General features: G+C 43.4%; 2 protein-coding genes across 2 annotated transcripts; both read right to left on the bottom strand.

The window, feature by feature from the left end:
- Positions 1-56: 56 nt before the first annotated feature.
- LOC119723770 (protein unc-93 homolog A-like) lies at positions 57-5,666 on the bottom strand. The gene is made up of 6 exons (XM_038194619.1): positions 5,466-5,666; positions 4,150-4,899; positions 3,700-3,820; positions 2,699-2,852; positions 1,380-1,647; positions 57-735 (listed from the first exon to the last, which is right to left on the bottom strand). Exons 2-6 carry the CDS (start codon positions 4,832-4,834, stop codon positions 473-475), a joined length of 1,491 nt encoding a protein of 496 aa, XP_038050547.1. The 5' UTR covers positions 4,835-4,899; positions 5,466-5,666; the 3' UTR covers positions 57-472.
- A 630-nt stretch (positions 5,667-6,296) lies between these two features.
- LOC119723769 (cholinesterase 1-like) lies at positions 6,297-14,741 on the bottom strand. The gene is made up of 8 exons (XM_038194618.1): positions 14,317-14,741; positions 13,548-13,707; positions 12,923-13,000; positions 12,316-12,434; positions 11,143-11,310; positions 9,974-10,593; positions 9,510-9,686; positions 6,297-7,502 (listed from the first exon to the last, which is right to left on the bottom strand). Exons 1-8 carry the CDS (start codon positions 14,653-14,655, stop codon positions 7,442-7,444), a joined length of 1,722 nt encoding a protein of 573 aa, XP_038050546.1. The 5' UTR covers positions 14,656-14,741; the 3' UTR covers positions 6,297-7,441.
- Positions 14,742-15,912: the final 1,171 nt, after the last annotated feature.

Raw genomic sequence — 15,912 nt, 5'->3', positions numbered from 1 at the left:
TAGCTTCATGATTGTATCGATTAGATAAAGAGTTTGTATCTGAAATAATATTTGAGTATTCGCAATACTATTTTTAATGGCGAAATAAAATAGAAATGTTTGGAATAAGTTTCTACTGTGTTTTGTTTTAAAATTGTCGAGTGTGGCCAACAACAAAGCAGTGATGGATGACTGCATGTGATACACGCACTCATCATACATTAATTTGCCGCTTTTTAATAAATGTCTGCCCAAGTGCCATATTTTCAATGAGGAGCACTGATAAAATCCTACAATCAGGCAATTTATTAATTAAAAGTGTACAAATGCACCCTTCTCATTTCGGGGGAAACCGCTCCCATGTACGTCAAATTCTTGCATTTTGCTAGCGCATATTTTTATGGAATCTTTTTGGGGGGGCTAGACAATTTTTTTTTTGGGCCCCCCCCCCAGCCCCCCGTAGAACCGCCACTGCCTTGCCCCTCAGATGTGATTAGGTCAAATCCCTGTCTAGACCAGCTTTGCCCACATCCCGCCCTCTGTCTGCCTCCCTCTGCCGCCGCATACAGGCCTTCATCTCGACGATGTAGTAGAACCCAATCCCGAAGACTAACACGCCGGCCAGTACCGCTAGCTTGATCCAGACGCACAGGAAGTTACTGTAGGCGAAGGAGACGGTGAAGCCCAGGGACTCCCACAGCCGATAGTTGGAGAATGCTGCCTCTGGCTTGTCTGGGAAGAGTACACCGTACAAGGCTGCAAGGGAGAAGAAAACATATAAAACACAAAACAGTTATAATTAAGGGAAGCTACCTGCTTGTAGCTGGAACAGCAGCAACGCCAACAGACACACAGCAGAAGCACAGCAAGGGTCAGTGGCGAGACTTGGTTCATTTTACAGGTGGGCCCTTATTAGAGGAGCCTCTTTATCTGGAGGTGACACTAAAAGGATTTTCAATAATGAAAGCTCATTTTTTGCCTTCCCTAACATTTTAAGCACGATGGGGATTGGTGGAGGGGAGGGGGATGGACACAGGCCTCGAACGAGGGGCGAGGGCGCTTGCCCTAATCCCTCTTATTAGTAACGCCATTGGCAACAGACCACGTGTTTTTTTTCTTGTGAAGGAGATGAAGTTGTTCAGTGCAACTTTATCGGCGAAAACCAGTAAATAAATTGGCATATATAGGCCTACACTAATGACAAATATCCTGGACCAAGACCGTAATAGGTGCCATTTTCTTGGAGCTTCTGATGATATTCAGCACAAAAAAAATCTAGTTTATCAGTCGGAATGCACGTGATGTATAATGCACGTGACTGATTTAAATGTGTTTTTGTTTCCTTCTAAGAGCAGCTCCCTGGAATCGAGCCTAAAATAATTTTCTGCGGTATCGTTTACCGTTGATCTGCGTTTGCCAGATGGCGTCTGCTGCACCCCAGCACGCCGCAATGACGAAGCACACCGCCAGCTGATCCTTCGTTGGTACCCAGAACAGAAGCGTGAAGATCAGGCTCATTTGGACCACGGCGCCAAAAGTGAAGAGTGGTATCCGGCCCACGTGCTTGACTAGGCGACCAGACACGAGCGAGCAGACAGCGTCTGTCACACCGTAACATATCATGACGTACCCCACCCAACCTACACCAACAGTGCACGTTACGTAAGACTGAAATAAGAACATTAAGAAAGAGCAACATATTTCACGATAATTTTTTAATAAACGGTAACAACTGTATATAAAATATGAAGCAACCGCATAACAAGACAGTAACATGTAAATATACATTTCGAACAATAGGGCGAACAACATTGTAGCAGCAGACAACAGCAACATGCAGCTGTTGTCTGCTGCTACTGTTATGGGCAATAGCAGGCTGCATCGTAGAAGCAGCGAGTTACAACACAATGCATCCCCATATACGACCCTCCCCAGCCGAGGCCCTACAGTATTAGACCGACATGAGAACACTGCATGTTGGATAATTTTGTTCGTGTTTCAAAAGATCGCGTTATTTCAACAATTGTTTTTAGGTATACTGTGCAATTATCTTTTTATCTTTATATGCATATACCGAGTATCAACCGTAGATTTTTCGATATAACTTTTGTGGCCCTTTTCCTAGCTTTCGTATAGTGCAAATGGATCTGGTCCAGAGATTTTTGACTTTAGAATTTGGAGGCCTTATTTTTTTTTAAACAAAATTGAAACCGCTGCGGTCGGTGCGGCTAACACGCCGGTGCCGCTAATACGCCGACTTCAAATCTTAATTTGCAGGATGATTTTTGCGTGCTGCGGCTTATACTCCGCGCGGCCTATATTCCGAAAATTACGGTTTATAGGGGTCTGGACATCATTTAGATGACAGTTTTGTATTTTTTTACCCTTGCCACCTCCTGTTCATTTTATCGTATTTTTAATGTCAAAAGATGTAAATAAATACAAATAAAATAGATAAACCTATAAGAACAGAGCAACAGATTTCACAGTAACGGTGAAAAAAACACCAAGCAACATCAGTAGCCGGAATAGCCTAAATAAAATAAAATAACATTTAAACCACTGCCATATAATGTAAACATTGTGGTGGAAATTAGCAATTAACCAATACGTCAGCTGCAACTGCGATTGGCGCGGAACGGTATTTGCATCTCCACCTAGGGCAGCAGCAACATTGGCGAAAGCGGCAAGCAGTATTAACAATTGGCAAACTTCTCACCCGAGTAAAGTCTCCGGTAATGAACGCCTGTTCCAGCCCGCTGTAAATCGTCAGTGGAATCAGCAGCTGCATCCTGTAGTCTTTCATCAGTCGCACAGTGGCCATAAAGAGTTGGCAGGGATTCTCTGTTTGAGTTCGCTGGCTTGTTTTGAGTCTAAACGAAAGTATTTTGACAAGCATTATTATATCATTATTATTATTTAATTATCACAGCATTATTTAACAGTCCCGTGCCCAGTACATCGCAACGTAGTACAGTAACTATACTATCAACCCGATTCTCTACTCGGACTTCAACACAACTCCCGATTCTTCACCCATGTTTACGTTGCATACCTAGTGTGGACATTTCTTTGTTTTCGTGTAGTTAAGAAAACCTGTGAAAAACTCGTGTTACTCACACTGTTTAAACTCTTTCAATCCAACTTTTTGTCTATGATTTCCTTGAGTGTTTCTCATCATTTTGCGACGGATAAACCTAACAAAAATGCCTCTAAAAGTGTTTTCCAGAGAGGGGGAAACCTTGTGTGGACGTGGGCAAGTCCACGCAACATCGCTGCTACCTGGTTTATGGGGACATTTTTGTTCGGAAGTCCACTCAGTTTGGCCAAGGGCGGACCCAGAACACATTTTTTTTTGGGGGGGGGGAGGGGCAAAAAAAATGTTGATCCCCAAAGAGTGGGTAAAACAATTATGGCGTGGGGTTCGGTGCCCGCTTAAGGGTCCCAACTTTTTTTTAGATTCTAGATGCTCTGTGGTGCGATCTGAGGCAATTTCTTTTGAGGAAAAGATGGTATTGTTGTACGCAGTGCCTGCCTTTATTGCAACGTCACTTGAAAAAAAAAATAACAACAAAAATAATGGGTTTATCATTTTTTTGGGGGGGGGGGCATGGCCCCGTTGGCCCCCCGGATCCACCCTTGATTCTGGCCGCTGCAGCAAGAAACTTAACCCGCTTAACCTCATTTGTGGAAGTAATGTTAGAGGAGGAAATCACTAACTTGTCAAGAAATACTGAAACGACGAGCACGGCTGCTAGCCCACTTCCCAGGTAGATTCCCAACAGCATGTAGGTAACAGACCTCTGCGGAGACTCGCAATAACCGCTGCTATTGGATGTCACTGCAAAGTTAGAATACGGAAGTTGTAACTTTTTGATGAGGATCCTATCTACCGTCAAATAACTGTAACCAGCGCAATCTTTAAAGTCTTCATCACAATCGTCTACGTTTCCGTCGTCATTGTCACCATTTACAGCAAAAACACTTTTCTTCAGCAAAATCGTCATCATTTATGCTGTCGTCGGTTTTTTGGGTCGTTATCGTCATCATCGTCATCATTATCTTTATCGTAGTGGTTTGTCATCTGCATGTCATCATTGTTTTCGTTTGTCGACACTTTCGATCACAACAGAAAGGATATCAAGCCAGTTGCAACATTTCTATGCTTACCAGGGCAATCATTGGCGCCACAGACAAGCTCTCCCGTAGGTTCTGCTCCATCCTGTCGCAGGACCAAGGACGAGATAAGATTTCCAAGGACCTGGCTGGACTGAAAGAAGAGGAAGAATATCCCAAAGAAGCGATTGACCATGGCGTTGTCAGTGTTGCCAGTTATCTCGGCGTATCTCCGAGCAATGGTTGTCACGTAGGTGCTCTTCGAAGCCCAGAGAGGGGCGGCAGCAAGACCAACAAGTGCCGAAGTCGGGATGAGGGTGCCCCAGTCAGGATAGAAATTGGCGGCGATGTAGATCGAGTAGCAGAAGATACAGACCGACAGTGTCCACTTCATGCCTAGGAGGCGGATGACAACAGACGGGACAAAGATGGCGGAAACGACTAGTGTGGCATAAATGGTGCTCAGAGATGCCAGCCCCAGCCCAGCATCGCAATTGATGCTGCTCTGGAGGTTGGACAGCGCCTGGAAAGCAGTGAAGAGGAAGAGGAAGGCGAGGCAGATGATCAGAAGGTTCTTGTAGATGCGCCTGCTGCCCCAATCGGCGGAATCTCTGCTGATCCCACCGCTGCCACCATTTGGCTGTTGGTCGATATTCATTTTTTGAACAGCAGTGTCACCATCCTCCTCCATCCCAACAGATGCTATTGTATCTAGCTCCATCTTCTGATCCTCACCCATCTTGGTAGAGCACGGCCGGTACGGTTATCCGGTGATCGCAGACTCCAACCCGCTTTAGTCAGTGTCTTTGTTCAATTTTGTAATAAATAAAATATGTCAGTGAAAACAAATATATAAGAAAATAACCATTCGTGAATATCGAAAGCATGTTCATTCAAGCATGTTCCATTCTGTTATAATGAACGAGGCGAGGAGAACACATACACAAAAGACCCGCTGTACAGCAATGAGCAAAAGGCCCACTCCTAGTTTCGAAGATGAAAAAAGTAGCCTGTCGAGGAATTTTTTATTCTCCCAGTGTCTGAAATAGACCTATATCATGCTTCTACCATTTTAGTCATGTTCTCTGTATCCAAAAACAGTACCGAATGATAACGTTTTTGTGCAAAAAAGGAACCAGACTATTTTTCCCTCCAGACTCGCTTTGGTTACATTGATTTGAATTGGAAAAAAATCAAATGGCTGCAACATGATAATGGTCTATTGGGGGAACAGTGGTTCATGATCGATCTCCCTTACCTTTTTCGTAACCCTGAATACACACATGCAACTTAAAATAGTTCAAGCTACACCACGGGTTGACCCCATATTAATATCAAATCCACATACCATACTTGCATGCCATACTCACATTTTAGGTGCCGGTGCTGTGACTCCTGTAACCAAAAGTTGTATACCAGGAACATGAGGAAAACGTTTTACAGCAGGCTTCACTAGTTTCCAAGAAAGACTTTAACTGCAGTCAAATTGACTTACTTTGTTGTCGTTTTACTGCACTACAGTGTGATATGCTGGACTGTGGAATAGAGGGGCGCATAATGTCGAATTTACCTATCTTATCTCGGATGAGTGTTGTTTAACAATTGAGTACCTTCAGTACAAATATACAAGGGTCGAAGGTCCAGTGTTACATGGCCATAAAAACCCGGTAAATATAACTCCTAAAACATACGGCAGAGAACATAGGACCATCCGAATGAAAACAAGTGCAGACAATTTACTTTAGGTTGGGTGAGGGTGTAGTGAGTGGAGTGTCATGGATTTCAGTAACAATAGTCTAGAGTATCTCAATAGTCTAGAGTATAGATAGATAGGACATAGGGAGCAGGGTGGGGCTAGGGCCCGACACCTTCTGAAAAGCATTAGGGGTGTGTGTGTGTGATCTTTGTATTTCGTACTGAACGAACTCCATAGATGGCGCCTTGTAAACACTTAAAGTGATTCGGTTCACCTCCCCCCCCAAAAAACCCTCCAAAATGAAAGCGATTAGGCTAACCCCCCCCAAAAAAATCCTCAAAAATGTACAACATACAAATAAATGAACATAGCAGGATCTTGTAGTGCTTGAGCCGACTTTTGTCCTTTTTTATTCATTCTGATTAGGCTTAATTAAAAAAAGTGTATTCCTGGATTAAATCCTTGTTATCAGAAAACAAAATATTGAAAAAAAAAGAATCTCTTTCGAACTAATTTAATTTACAAACCGTGGTTTGTGCGTTGGACTTTAGTTATCAAATTTCAGGTTCCGGTCCGTTAGTCTGGTGGCAGCCACATAGTAACCAAAATAAGTCAGAGGCATAACTGCTACGCAAGTGGTCCAAACTACACCCAAGATAGCCAAGGTATTGGAAAAAGGGTATTTAACAAATTATGTAGATATCGAAAAAAACTTGCTACGGATGTTTTTCAGTATTCGCACATAACCGATGAGATAATCGTGATGGCCAAAACAAGGACATTGTAAATTGCCAAAATACAGTGCGTACGTCTCGCCAGCCGACGTTCACTTTTATGTGAACGTCTTGGTACCAAACACTGACTAGTCTTATCACAGTCACCGTTGTCCGCGTGATCGACTGAAGGCAGTTGATGTCAACAATCTTAATTTGATATATATTGCCTAGTCATCAATTCTCAATAAATTGTAAATTGCTTTCTTTTCTTTCCAAATACCCTTTAACGAGGTTGAAGACAAAGTAACCCTTGTGGACGCGAGGTTGGACGTTATGGTACATCTTGTATTGTCGTAAAATCTTGCAGATTTTGAGGTCAATTTACACGCGCTATAAACTTGACTGCTAATGGCTGTCAGAAAAAAATGCACTCGTCTAATTGTAATTAGTCAACATCCTGGAATCGACACATTTGTCGTTTGCATAATGATTTGGTGATCCATAAGTGCTATGTTAATGTCATATTATAGGATGTAAAAGACCGTATCGGAATTGATGGAATATTTAACAACACAAAAATAGTATTTTTGTCAATTACTTAAAGTAGATTATAAACATAATGAATGTTTTATTTTCTGGGATATGGGACGCAACGGACTACGATTTCTAACCTTTCTCTATTCGTTTCAAAATTGGAAATTCTGAATTCAGATGATGAATACAATTAAAATGCAGACACCCTAGGGGTATACTTCTAAACGTTACGAGAAGACGGAATGTCAGCACAGAGATTATTAAAGATAATCACTTTAAAACTACATGTTATAATACAATTATATCAAGATCAGAGAATATTATTACTGAAGCCGACGAATACGCAGGTCGATAACGAACCTCTGATGCGACAATCCGCTGGGTATACCACTCTGTGCTTTTAGTTGTGGCCGATCATCAGAAGTGAAAATAGGTCCGACGACACTGTGCTGGCGCGTCCACTGAAAATCCAAAAGGTTGAGACTTGCGTTAAAATATTACCAACAGTACGACTTAAGTGCTTGTACTGGCCCTTGGTATGGCACTTAATAGAAAAAACCTCCTACATTTTCCGCAAGGGAAATTAACAAGGAAGCCTACGAGAGAGTGGAATCTAATTTTTATTTGATGTGTAGCATAGGTTGGTAGTCATAAGCGAAGAATGTTAGCCTATTTTGTGAGACGATGCTGTTTTGAAATGGACACCGGGAAAAGTAGTGGAAAAGTAGAAGATTGTGATTTTTTTCCTCGCAAGCTGTAGGACAACACTTTGGTGAAGGGAAAACGCAGTCTTGATAAGAGTCGCTTACTTTACAAAGTTACTAGTTCGTTACATTTGACTCATTTGATTTGTAAATTACGTTATTCTGTATTGCTCGAATTATGAATTAACCCCAAACACTCCACCTACCACCTACTCCAAACCTTATTCCGTCAAAGAATAGTTAAAAACGTCGTAATAATTACTAATACAGAACTGTGTCCAGTTTGATCGGCTTTTATTATTTGTGTTCAGTGGCGTAGCCAGGAATTTTTCAGTGGGGGGGCGCTGGGGGGGGGGGGGGCTGGAACATTTCATGGGGGGGCGTCATGTAGGGGCGTCAATCGCTTCTCAAAAGTGGGGGGGGGGGGACATACCTTGATCATAACTGATGCGAGCGCGAAGCGCGAAGCCCTTACGGCGTGGGGGTTTGTGGCCCGCTTAAGGGCCCCGAAAAAAAATGGATTCTAGATGTTCTGTGGTGTGATCTGAAGCAATTTCTTACCACTTTCCTCCATGCTTTAACTAATATTTTCTTAGCAAAAGATAATTATTTGAACATCGTTTTCGAGGTTGGAGTCATTGAATCAGCTATCGGTATTCTGAGCTATAGGCGTGGGGTTCGGGGCCCGCTTAAGGGCCCCGAAAAAAATGGATTCTCGATGCTCTGTGGTGTGATCTGAGGCAATTTCTTACCACTTTAACCAATAATTATCTTAGCACAAAAGATAATAATTTAATATAATTTTCGATGTTTTCTAAGCTAAAGGCATAAGAAAATTTTTTGAACATTGTTTTCGAGGTTGGATGGAGTCATTGAATCAGCTACCAGAATTCTGCGCTATAGGCGTTTTTTTCGGGGCCCGCTTAAGGGCCCCGAAAATTTTTGGATTCTAAATGCTCTGTGGTGCTATCTGACGCAATTTCTGACCACTTTAACCAATATTTTCTAAGCAAAAGATACATTATAGTACATTATAGGGCCCTGTAAATGAGACACGAGTTCGAAACTCGGGGGGGGGGGGGGGGAGACATTTGATATTGTGTCCCCCACCCTTCAAAAAGTGTGGGGGGGGGGACGCCCATGGCGTCATGTAGATCAATGATAATTTTTTTTGAAACTCAAAATCTCAGTGGGGGGGGGGGGGGGGCGACAGGGGGTGACAAGGTTTCATGGGTCGCCCCCCCCCCCATGGCTACGCCACTGATTATTATTATTTAGCTTATATGAATGGAGGAAAAAGTTTGTGCGTGGCCGATTCGCGTGATATCGCTGACTGAAACTGTGTGACCCAAGGTCCACCTGTCTGTAATACGTGTTCCGTGGTGTGAGCGAGCTGTGCAGTGGGTGTTAATACGCATTTCAGATTATCATTATGCGCTATGTCACGCCGGTTGTCAGCTTACTGGTCCGCGGTCGCCGGTCGAAGGGTCGTTTCTCAGTGGTCATCATGTGGATCATTCGCGACTATTTAGATTTAGATCAATGATAATTTTTTGAGAAACTCAAAATCTCAGTGGGGGGGGGGGGGGGGGGGCGACAAGGTTTCATGGGGAGGGGGGGGGGGGGGCGGTCGCCCCCCCACGCCCCCCGGTGGCTACGCCACTGTTTGTGTTGCTTCAAATGATTGTGTGGTTTCAAAAATCACTGTTCGTTTTGGCTTGTGTTTTAAGTTTGCGTACAAACAAAACTTTCATCTTTTCATACCTTGGCGCCATACTGGGGAGTTGTACGTTCCAGAGATAGCACTCATCTTGCAGGAGATTCTGCCCGTCCACCATTGACGGGGACAAGTCCTTGTAGTACATGGTCTGCGTGTTGAACTTATGCCATGTCTTAGCATCCGGCGTCTCCACATCGTTCAGGCTCTCCAAGTTGGGATTACTGATGAAGAAAAGGAGGGAGAAAAAGATTTAATCTGTTCCTGTATGAAAAAATAGTGTCAAACTCGAAAGGGGGCTGCCCAATAAACAATTGATAACGCAGTAAAACTTCTAATTATAAAGGACGTTGGCTGTAAAGTCTAAAAGGGCTCCTTCTAGAAAACACTGTATTGCAAATTGCTTCTTTTTCCTTACTTGTTTAAAAAAACTAGTTATAACCACACTCGAAATTAGAAGAAAAAGAAACAATTTATGGTAGAGTAATAATTTAATGTTAAATTTCCTTACCCGGTTTTGGCAAAGTTGGTCCAATATCGCATCATGTCCACCGAAATGTCTACTTCTTCCGCCGACAATGGAACGGGTCGTTGTAAGCCTGTCATGAAGGTGCTGCCGAAGACGTAGACGAGGTCGTCCGCGTGGGGCACGATGTCGTCCCAAGTCGGTAGGGGAACGAAGTGGAAGGAGGACACATGGGTCATCTGGTACAGGTAGGTGTTTGGGTTGACCGCAGCAAAGGCTTTCACCACGGTATCGGTAGGACAGGTGAATCCCTCGTCCGTGGTGAGGCGGGAAAACGGCCGGAGGTAGTTAGCTTGGGTGGAGTCCGTGTAGTACGCGCTGATCACGTCCAACATCGCCTGGTCGTGCTCCATGAAGACATAACTGCTGAGAGAACCATCAAACTGGTCCTTGCTGATGACAGGGTCTGAGCCAAAGGAGGCAGGCAAGAAGGCCTTGAGGGCAATCAGGGCGCCTTCGTCTCGCTGGGTGCCAAGCAGGACGTCACTGCTCTTGAACTCACCGAGTCGGAAGAGCTCGGCCGGGTCTTTGGTCAGAAACTCCCCGTCGATGGTCGGCACGAATGGGATCAGGTTGTTTTTCGTTAGCAAAGCCGCCAGAAAAATCTGAAGGAAAGAATGAACACAGAAAAAACTGATTATAGAAAACAAACAAACAGGGTTGAAACCGAAGATGACACTGCAAACTCAGTGTGGAAATAAAGGAGTCATATGGGAACGTTAATAGGGTACATTGCTTCCTTTGGAAATATTTTTGACCCAGACAATTGAAGTGTCTACAAACTCCTCTGACGCCATAGTTGTTAGGTTGTATGTAGGGGGTCTGTTCGTTCATTGGACTCAAATGTACGGGATGTAGATGCAATTGATTGTTAGATGATAACTTCTCACAACTTGTGATCCACCAGCAATCACTACGAGGAAACTGTACACTCTAATTGTAGGCCTATAACTTGCATTTGATATCCAATGTATGCCTCCAGAACAAAAACAACAAAAGGTGTCAGTTTTGGACCATGCACGTGTTAACTGTCATGGAAACACGGTAGGGGATAAACGTATAAACCTAAAAGTTTCCTTCTAAGACGGCTTGTTATCATTTAAACAAGATTTTCGCTCAGGGTCCAGTGCTATCATTCGCCATAGTTAACGTACCGGGGTCGCAGCACTCATGATCTCGTCCTTTGTTTTCGTCTTGAGACAGCTGACAAGACTAGAACTGCTTCCAAAGGCCCAGCATCCGGCATTCCTACCGAGTCCGAAGGCGTCATCTCGGGCCTTGGTTGGGTCGAGGACTCCCCAAGGAGCTGTTGCAGTTCCACTCTGAGATGAAGAAGTTGAATGTAAAGGGAAAAAAAAAACATTTTACCCCAAAACAAACGTTTTAAATACTTGCTAAGTTAGATGAACTGTCAAAAATGTAGTTGTTTGTCAAATGAATTATTTAACATCCTTCCGTATTTTAAGAAGCTTTCTGTTTGAAGTAGAGTAGCACGTTGTGACAGCAACGGATACTCTTCCTTGTGTTTCACTGAAGTTTCAACTTTAACACATATCGAAATTGACAAATTTGACACTTTTTTGGTGATCCCTCGACATACAGGGTGAGTAAAAAAACCGAAACCCAAATAGCAGGACCAATGTTTGGATGAAGTTTTGCCTGTTGAACTTTCAAAATCTAGGTTATGAAAGCCCGGCCATTAAGCTTTCTTTTAGTACAAGAATCATTCAAATCACTCATGTACTTTTTCAAGATTAAACACACACAGCGTTTTAAAGTTCTGTCCACGGATCACAAAAAAGTAAATGTTCTTTCAGCAAAAACGAAAACAGTTCTCATAGGGATGCATGTGAATTGTTTTCGTTTTGCTGAAAGAACACTTACCTTTTTTGTGATCCGTGGAAAGAACTTTAAAACAGTGTTTGTGTTCAAAATTCTGTAACTTGAAAAGTACATGAGTGATTTGAATGATTCTTGCACTAAAACAAAGCTCATTGATGGGCGGTCATATCCTCGATTTTGAAAGTGCTACAGGCAAAACTTCATTCAAAAATTGGTCCGGCAATTTGGTTTTTTTTTTTTTTTTTTTACTCACCCTGTATTAACTTAGGGATCGCAGATTTATATTTGAGAAGAAAATGCTGTGCCACGGACGTCGTTGGTTGAAAGGGAGACTGCAGTGGCATATGCAGCCTCCCTTATGTTCCTTTTATGAAGCATATTAATGCAGTACTTGAGTTGTTGGAGGTACTTAACATGTCTGCCGCCACCAAGTGTCCGAGCAAGTCTCAGTCCTCAAAGTCTTGAATCACACCATAAGCACGTACCTGCATGATAGCCCTGTCGTAGTAACCCCAAGATTGCTTGGCGAGCGTCATGAGACTGACCGACACGCCACCAGCACTCTCTCCGAAGATTGTGATCCTGCTGTTGTCTCCTCCAAAGTCTGGAATAATGATGATGATGATACAAAGAGATCATACTGGCCTCATAAGATGTAAGATTAAAATTATGATCACAATATTCTGTAGCAGAATTCCGAGGCGCAAAAGTTAGGGGTTTAAAAATCTCAAGAAGCCAAAGCCGGAGACGAAACCGAGATTTGGAATGGAAACACCAAATATAAAACCCAATCAAGGTCAAGTCAAACTGAGATAGCTGAGTTTTACAAACAGATTATCACCAGTGACATATGGTTGTGTGTAAGAGCCAACTCCACCAGCTCTTCAACCGTCTCAAGGTGTTTTGATATGGTTACATTACGTCCACTGCAATGAGTCCTATTTGGAACGGATCACGAAATCATTTTTTCTCTGCCATAGGGGTTCTAAGATAGGCTAATCATGCACAATCTTGGAGACCGGATCGCCATGCCTAGCTACCTCCCCCATCGTGAATGCCCCACTACTCACCGTCTCAAAGTCACACACTCACCAGCGATATGTTGCTTGACCCATTTGAGTGCTTCAAGCTGATCCCACATTCCGTTGTTACCAGGAAGCTCGCCGTCCCCTGCAAACAAGTAATTACAAAATACTGACATCGTTGAATGATTCGGGAAAGTGAAGTTAAACCAAATCTTGCGAATATTACACAGACGAGGGGAAGATTTGGTGTTGCAACGAGTGGAATTAACGGTTGTTTTGGTAGAAGTTTAATAGCCTTAAAAACAAAAGCGAAACGTAGTACAGCATCGACATACTTTTGCGGAGTCTTGGATATTTTAAATCTTGGGTTTTTTGTTTTTTGCTGTTTTGGCATTTGTTTCTTGCCTTATTTAGGCTCAGTTCAAATTGTGCAAATGTTTTTCCCCCGTACCTAAACAAGCTTAGGCTGTTTGGGGTTTGGCTGATTAACATTTCTGTCGTGATGAAGCCGCCCAAAATTAACCTATAGCAGTAGAAATTGCGTCAACGCAGACAAACAAAACTTAACGTACAAAATTCCATAGGGTTGGCTAAGAGGCGTGGCTAACTCGCAAACGGCGAGTTATTGTAGTTTGCCCTAAACAATGTGTGTATGTTAGAAAATGAGTTGGTTGTGAAAGGCTGAGACCCACCTGTGCTGAGGAATCCGAAGACTCCGAGTCGGTAGTTAAAAGTCACCACGATGACGTCACGATAGGCGGCCAGGGAAATCCCGTTGTAAGTCTCGTCCGAACCGGTGCCCACCAGGAACGCCCCACCGTGGATGAACAGCATGACAGCAGCGTTGGTCGGCTAACAAACATGTGGGATACAAATACACCTTAGGCTTATACCCATGCACAGGACAGCGGCGGATCAACGGGCTCATTTGTGGACAGCGATTGTCATCCCATCAGCCCCAGCCCAAAGTCCAACCCTCAACAAAAAGTGAAAGGCTCGCACATGGATACAAGCCAGTTTTTAATTGGATTGCATGTACAGAATTCATAATCCAAACGCTGCTAAATGTACTTATGACAGCGCCCGAAGCGTCAATACCCCTTTACTTTCTGAATTTGCCATGTAAACATTTCAAGAATTCAACTCGTTGAAACCCACAATGATCATTGCAGGATGGAACTTATGATGCGGCACTATTCGTAAAAGTCAAAATTTGACAGACTTTTTGAGAATAATTAATTAATTTGCTGTTAATTGACGTCTAAGTTACCACCAACAATCTGAGAAAGTTAGAATATCGCTTATCATATTGGAGATTACTTGTAGCCACTAAACGCAGATGCGAGCTAACACGTTATTTTCGAAAATTCTTGCACATATTATCTTAACCGTCTCAAATCTTTGTCATTACATATACTATTAAATGTGCACTTTACTTACCCAGTGGTTTAATCTACTTACCTTAGGGTTAGGCACCCAGATGTTCATGTTAAGGCAGTCTTCGCCTGTGTTGGTGCTCACCAGCGGCTGAGGGCATTGGGTCCCGAACGTCGTCGCGTCCAGGTCACCGGACCATGGCTTCTTCGGCTGGGGCTTGGCAAAGCGCTCTGGTGGCTCAGCGAAGGGGATTCCCCGGTAGACATCCACGTAGGTGTCTAGGATCGGGTAGGTGTTACGCTGGAAGTGTACGGTCTCTCCGACCACAGCACCGAGACCAGAGATATCGACCCGCGGACTGGCGCACAGAACGCCGAGGGGGCCCACGGCGGTCACCGCCAGAAGCGCCAGTAGAGCCAGCATCGTGAACCAACCACGTTGAGGAGAGAATATTACTTGGGTAAGTTGTGACGGAAGTCGTCGAAGAACTGCTCAAACTGAAAACTCCAAGGCTTTTTATAACATTCTTTCCAACCTCTAGACCATCTGGCTTGCTGATAGGAACTAAGTACTTATAATTAATATGACAGTTCATCAACCTTAATTGCGAGTGATTAGTTTGATGGATGAAAACTGACGACAGAAATAGTTTTTGGAGACAGTAATCAATCTCTGTCAGGCATCTTACGATCGAAATGATAATAGTGTCAATTGTGCACAGTGGTCTCACAATAACACTTAATATGCCGCTTGAAGCGAAGTTAGGGCCCACTAAAATGGGTAGATTTTTTAATCAATCTGATTATTTTTTTTGAGTATGTGTTGGCTCTTTTCCCAATCACTAAGGAGAATAATAAGTTCTATATCCAGATAGGGTGGGGCAACTTCATTACCCCCAATGGGATAGAATTTACTCTCGTTGACAAAATGGTTGTTCTGTCGACAAAATCGTCTTGGTTATTGTTGTCATCGGGGGTAGGAAAACTACCTGGACGGGCTGTAAGGTAAGGGGTTGACGCTTTCGTTTCCTTAAAACGAAGATGCCCACCGTCCTCCTGGATGCCTACCAGTTACATTTTAGAATATTTACCATTCAAATAAAATTTGCTCGCGTCCCCCAAAACAGATATGTAGGGACGCCAAGAGCTGTGGATGCGTCTTAATTCAAGACCTTCGTGCGAATACTTTGCAAGTCTCCCAGCTGTCTTAGTCACTGTGAATGATTGTTTTGTTTACCTGCAAAAAACTCGAAGAAGTTTATCAGCTAATTCTTCAACGTCCACCGCCAGGAAAGGCTGACTCCTTCCCAGGTTTATCGGTCATTCATCACACAGCCCTGTCTACCTTGAGTTTGATAGTGGGCGCTGTTCAGACAGCATATGGACGTAGATTGACGACCTTCTTATTTAGTAGCATAATACATGCAATTATCTACTAGGGATAACTCCTAACGAGATCTCGGTCAGATTGAAAGCCTGATATCGCTAAGCTGATTTCCTGTATGCAGTTAGAAATCATAAAAAAGCTGCTCTTATAAAAGAAGTAGAATTAGAATCTACCTCCATGGTTTGGCAGGGCTTGCGATTCAGTCCAACGACGCTTTGATGAGGAGAGTAGTCTAGGGGCTAGACGTTGTTAAGGTTCGACGCGCGATGCGCTGCCGGGATAACCCCGCCGCGA

Source organism: Patiria miniata, unplaced genomic scaffold (assembly GCF_015706575.1).
Source record: "Patiria miniata isolate m_02_andy unplaced genomic scaffold, ASM1570657v1 HiC_scaffold_17, whole genome shotgun sequence".
Lineage (NCBI taxonomy): Eukaryota > Metazoa > Echinodermata > Asteroidea > Valvatida > Asterinidae > Patiria > Patiria miniata.
Note: the sequence above shows the minus strand (reverse complement) of the source record. Positions and strands in the feature narration are given on the sequence as shown.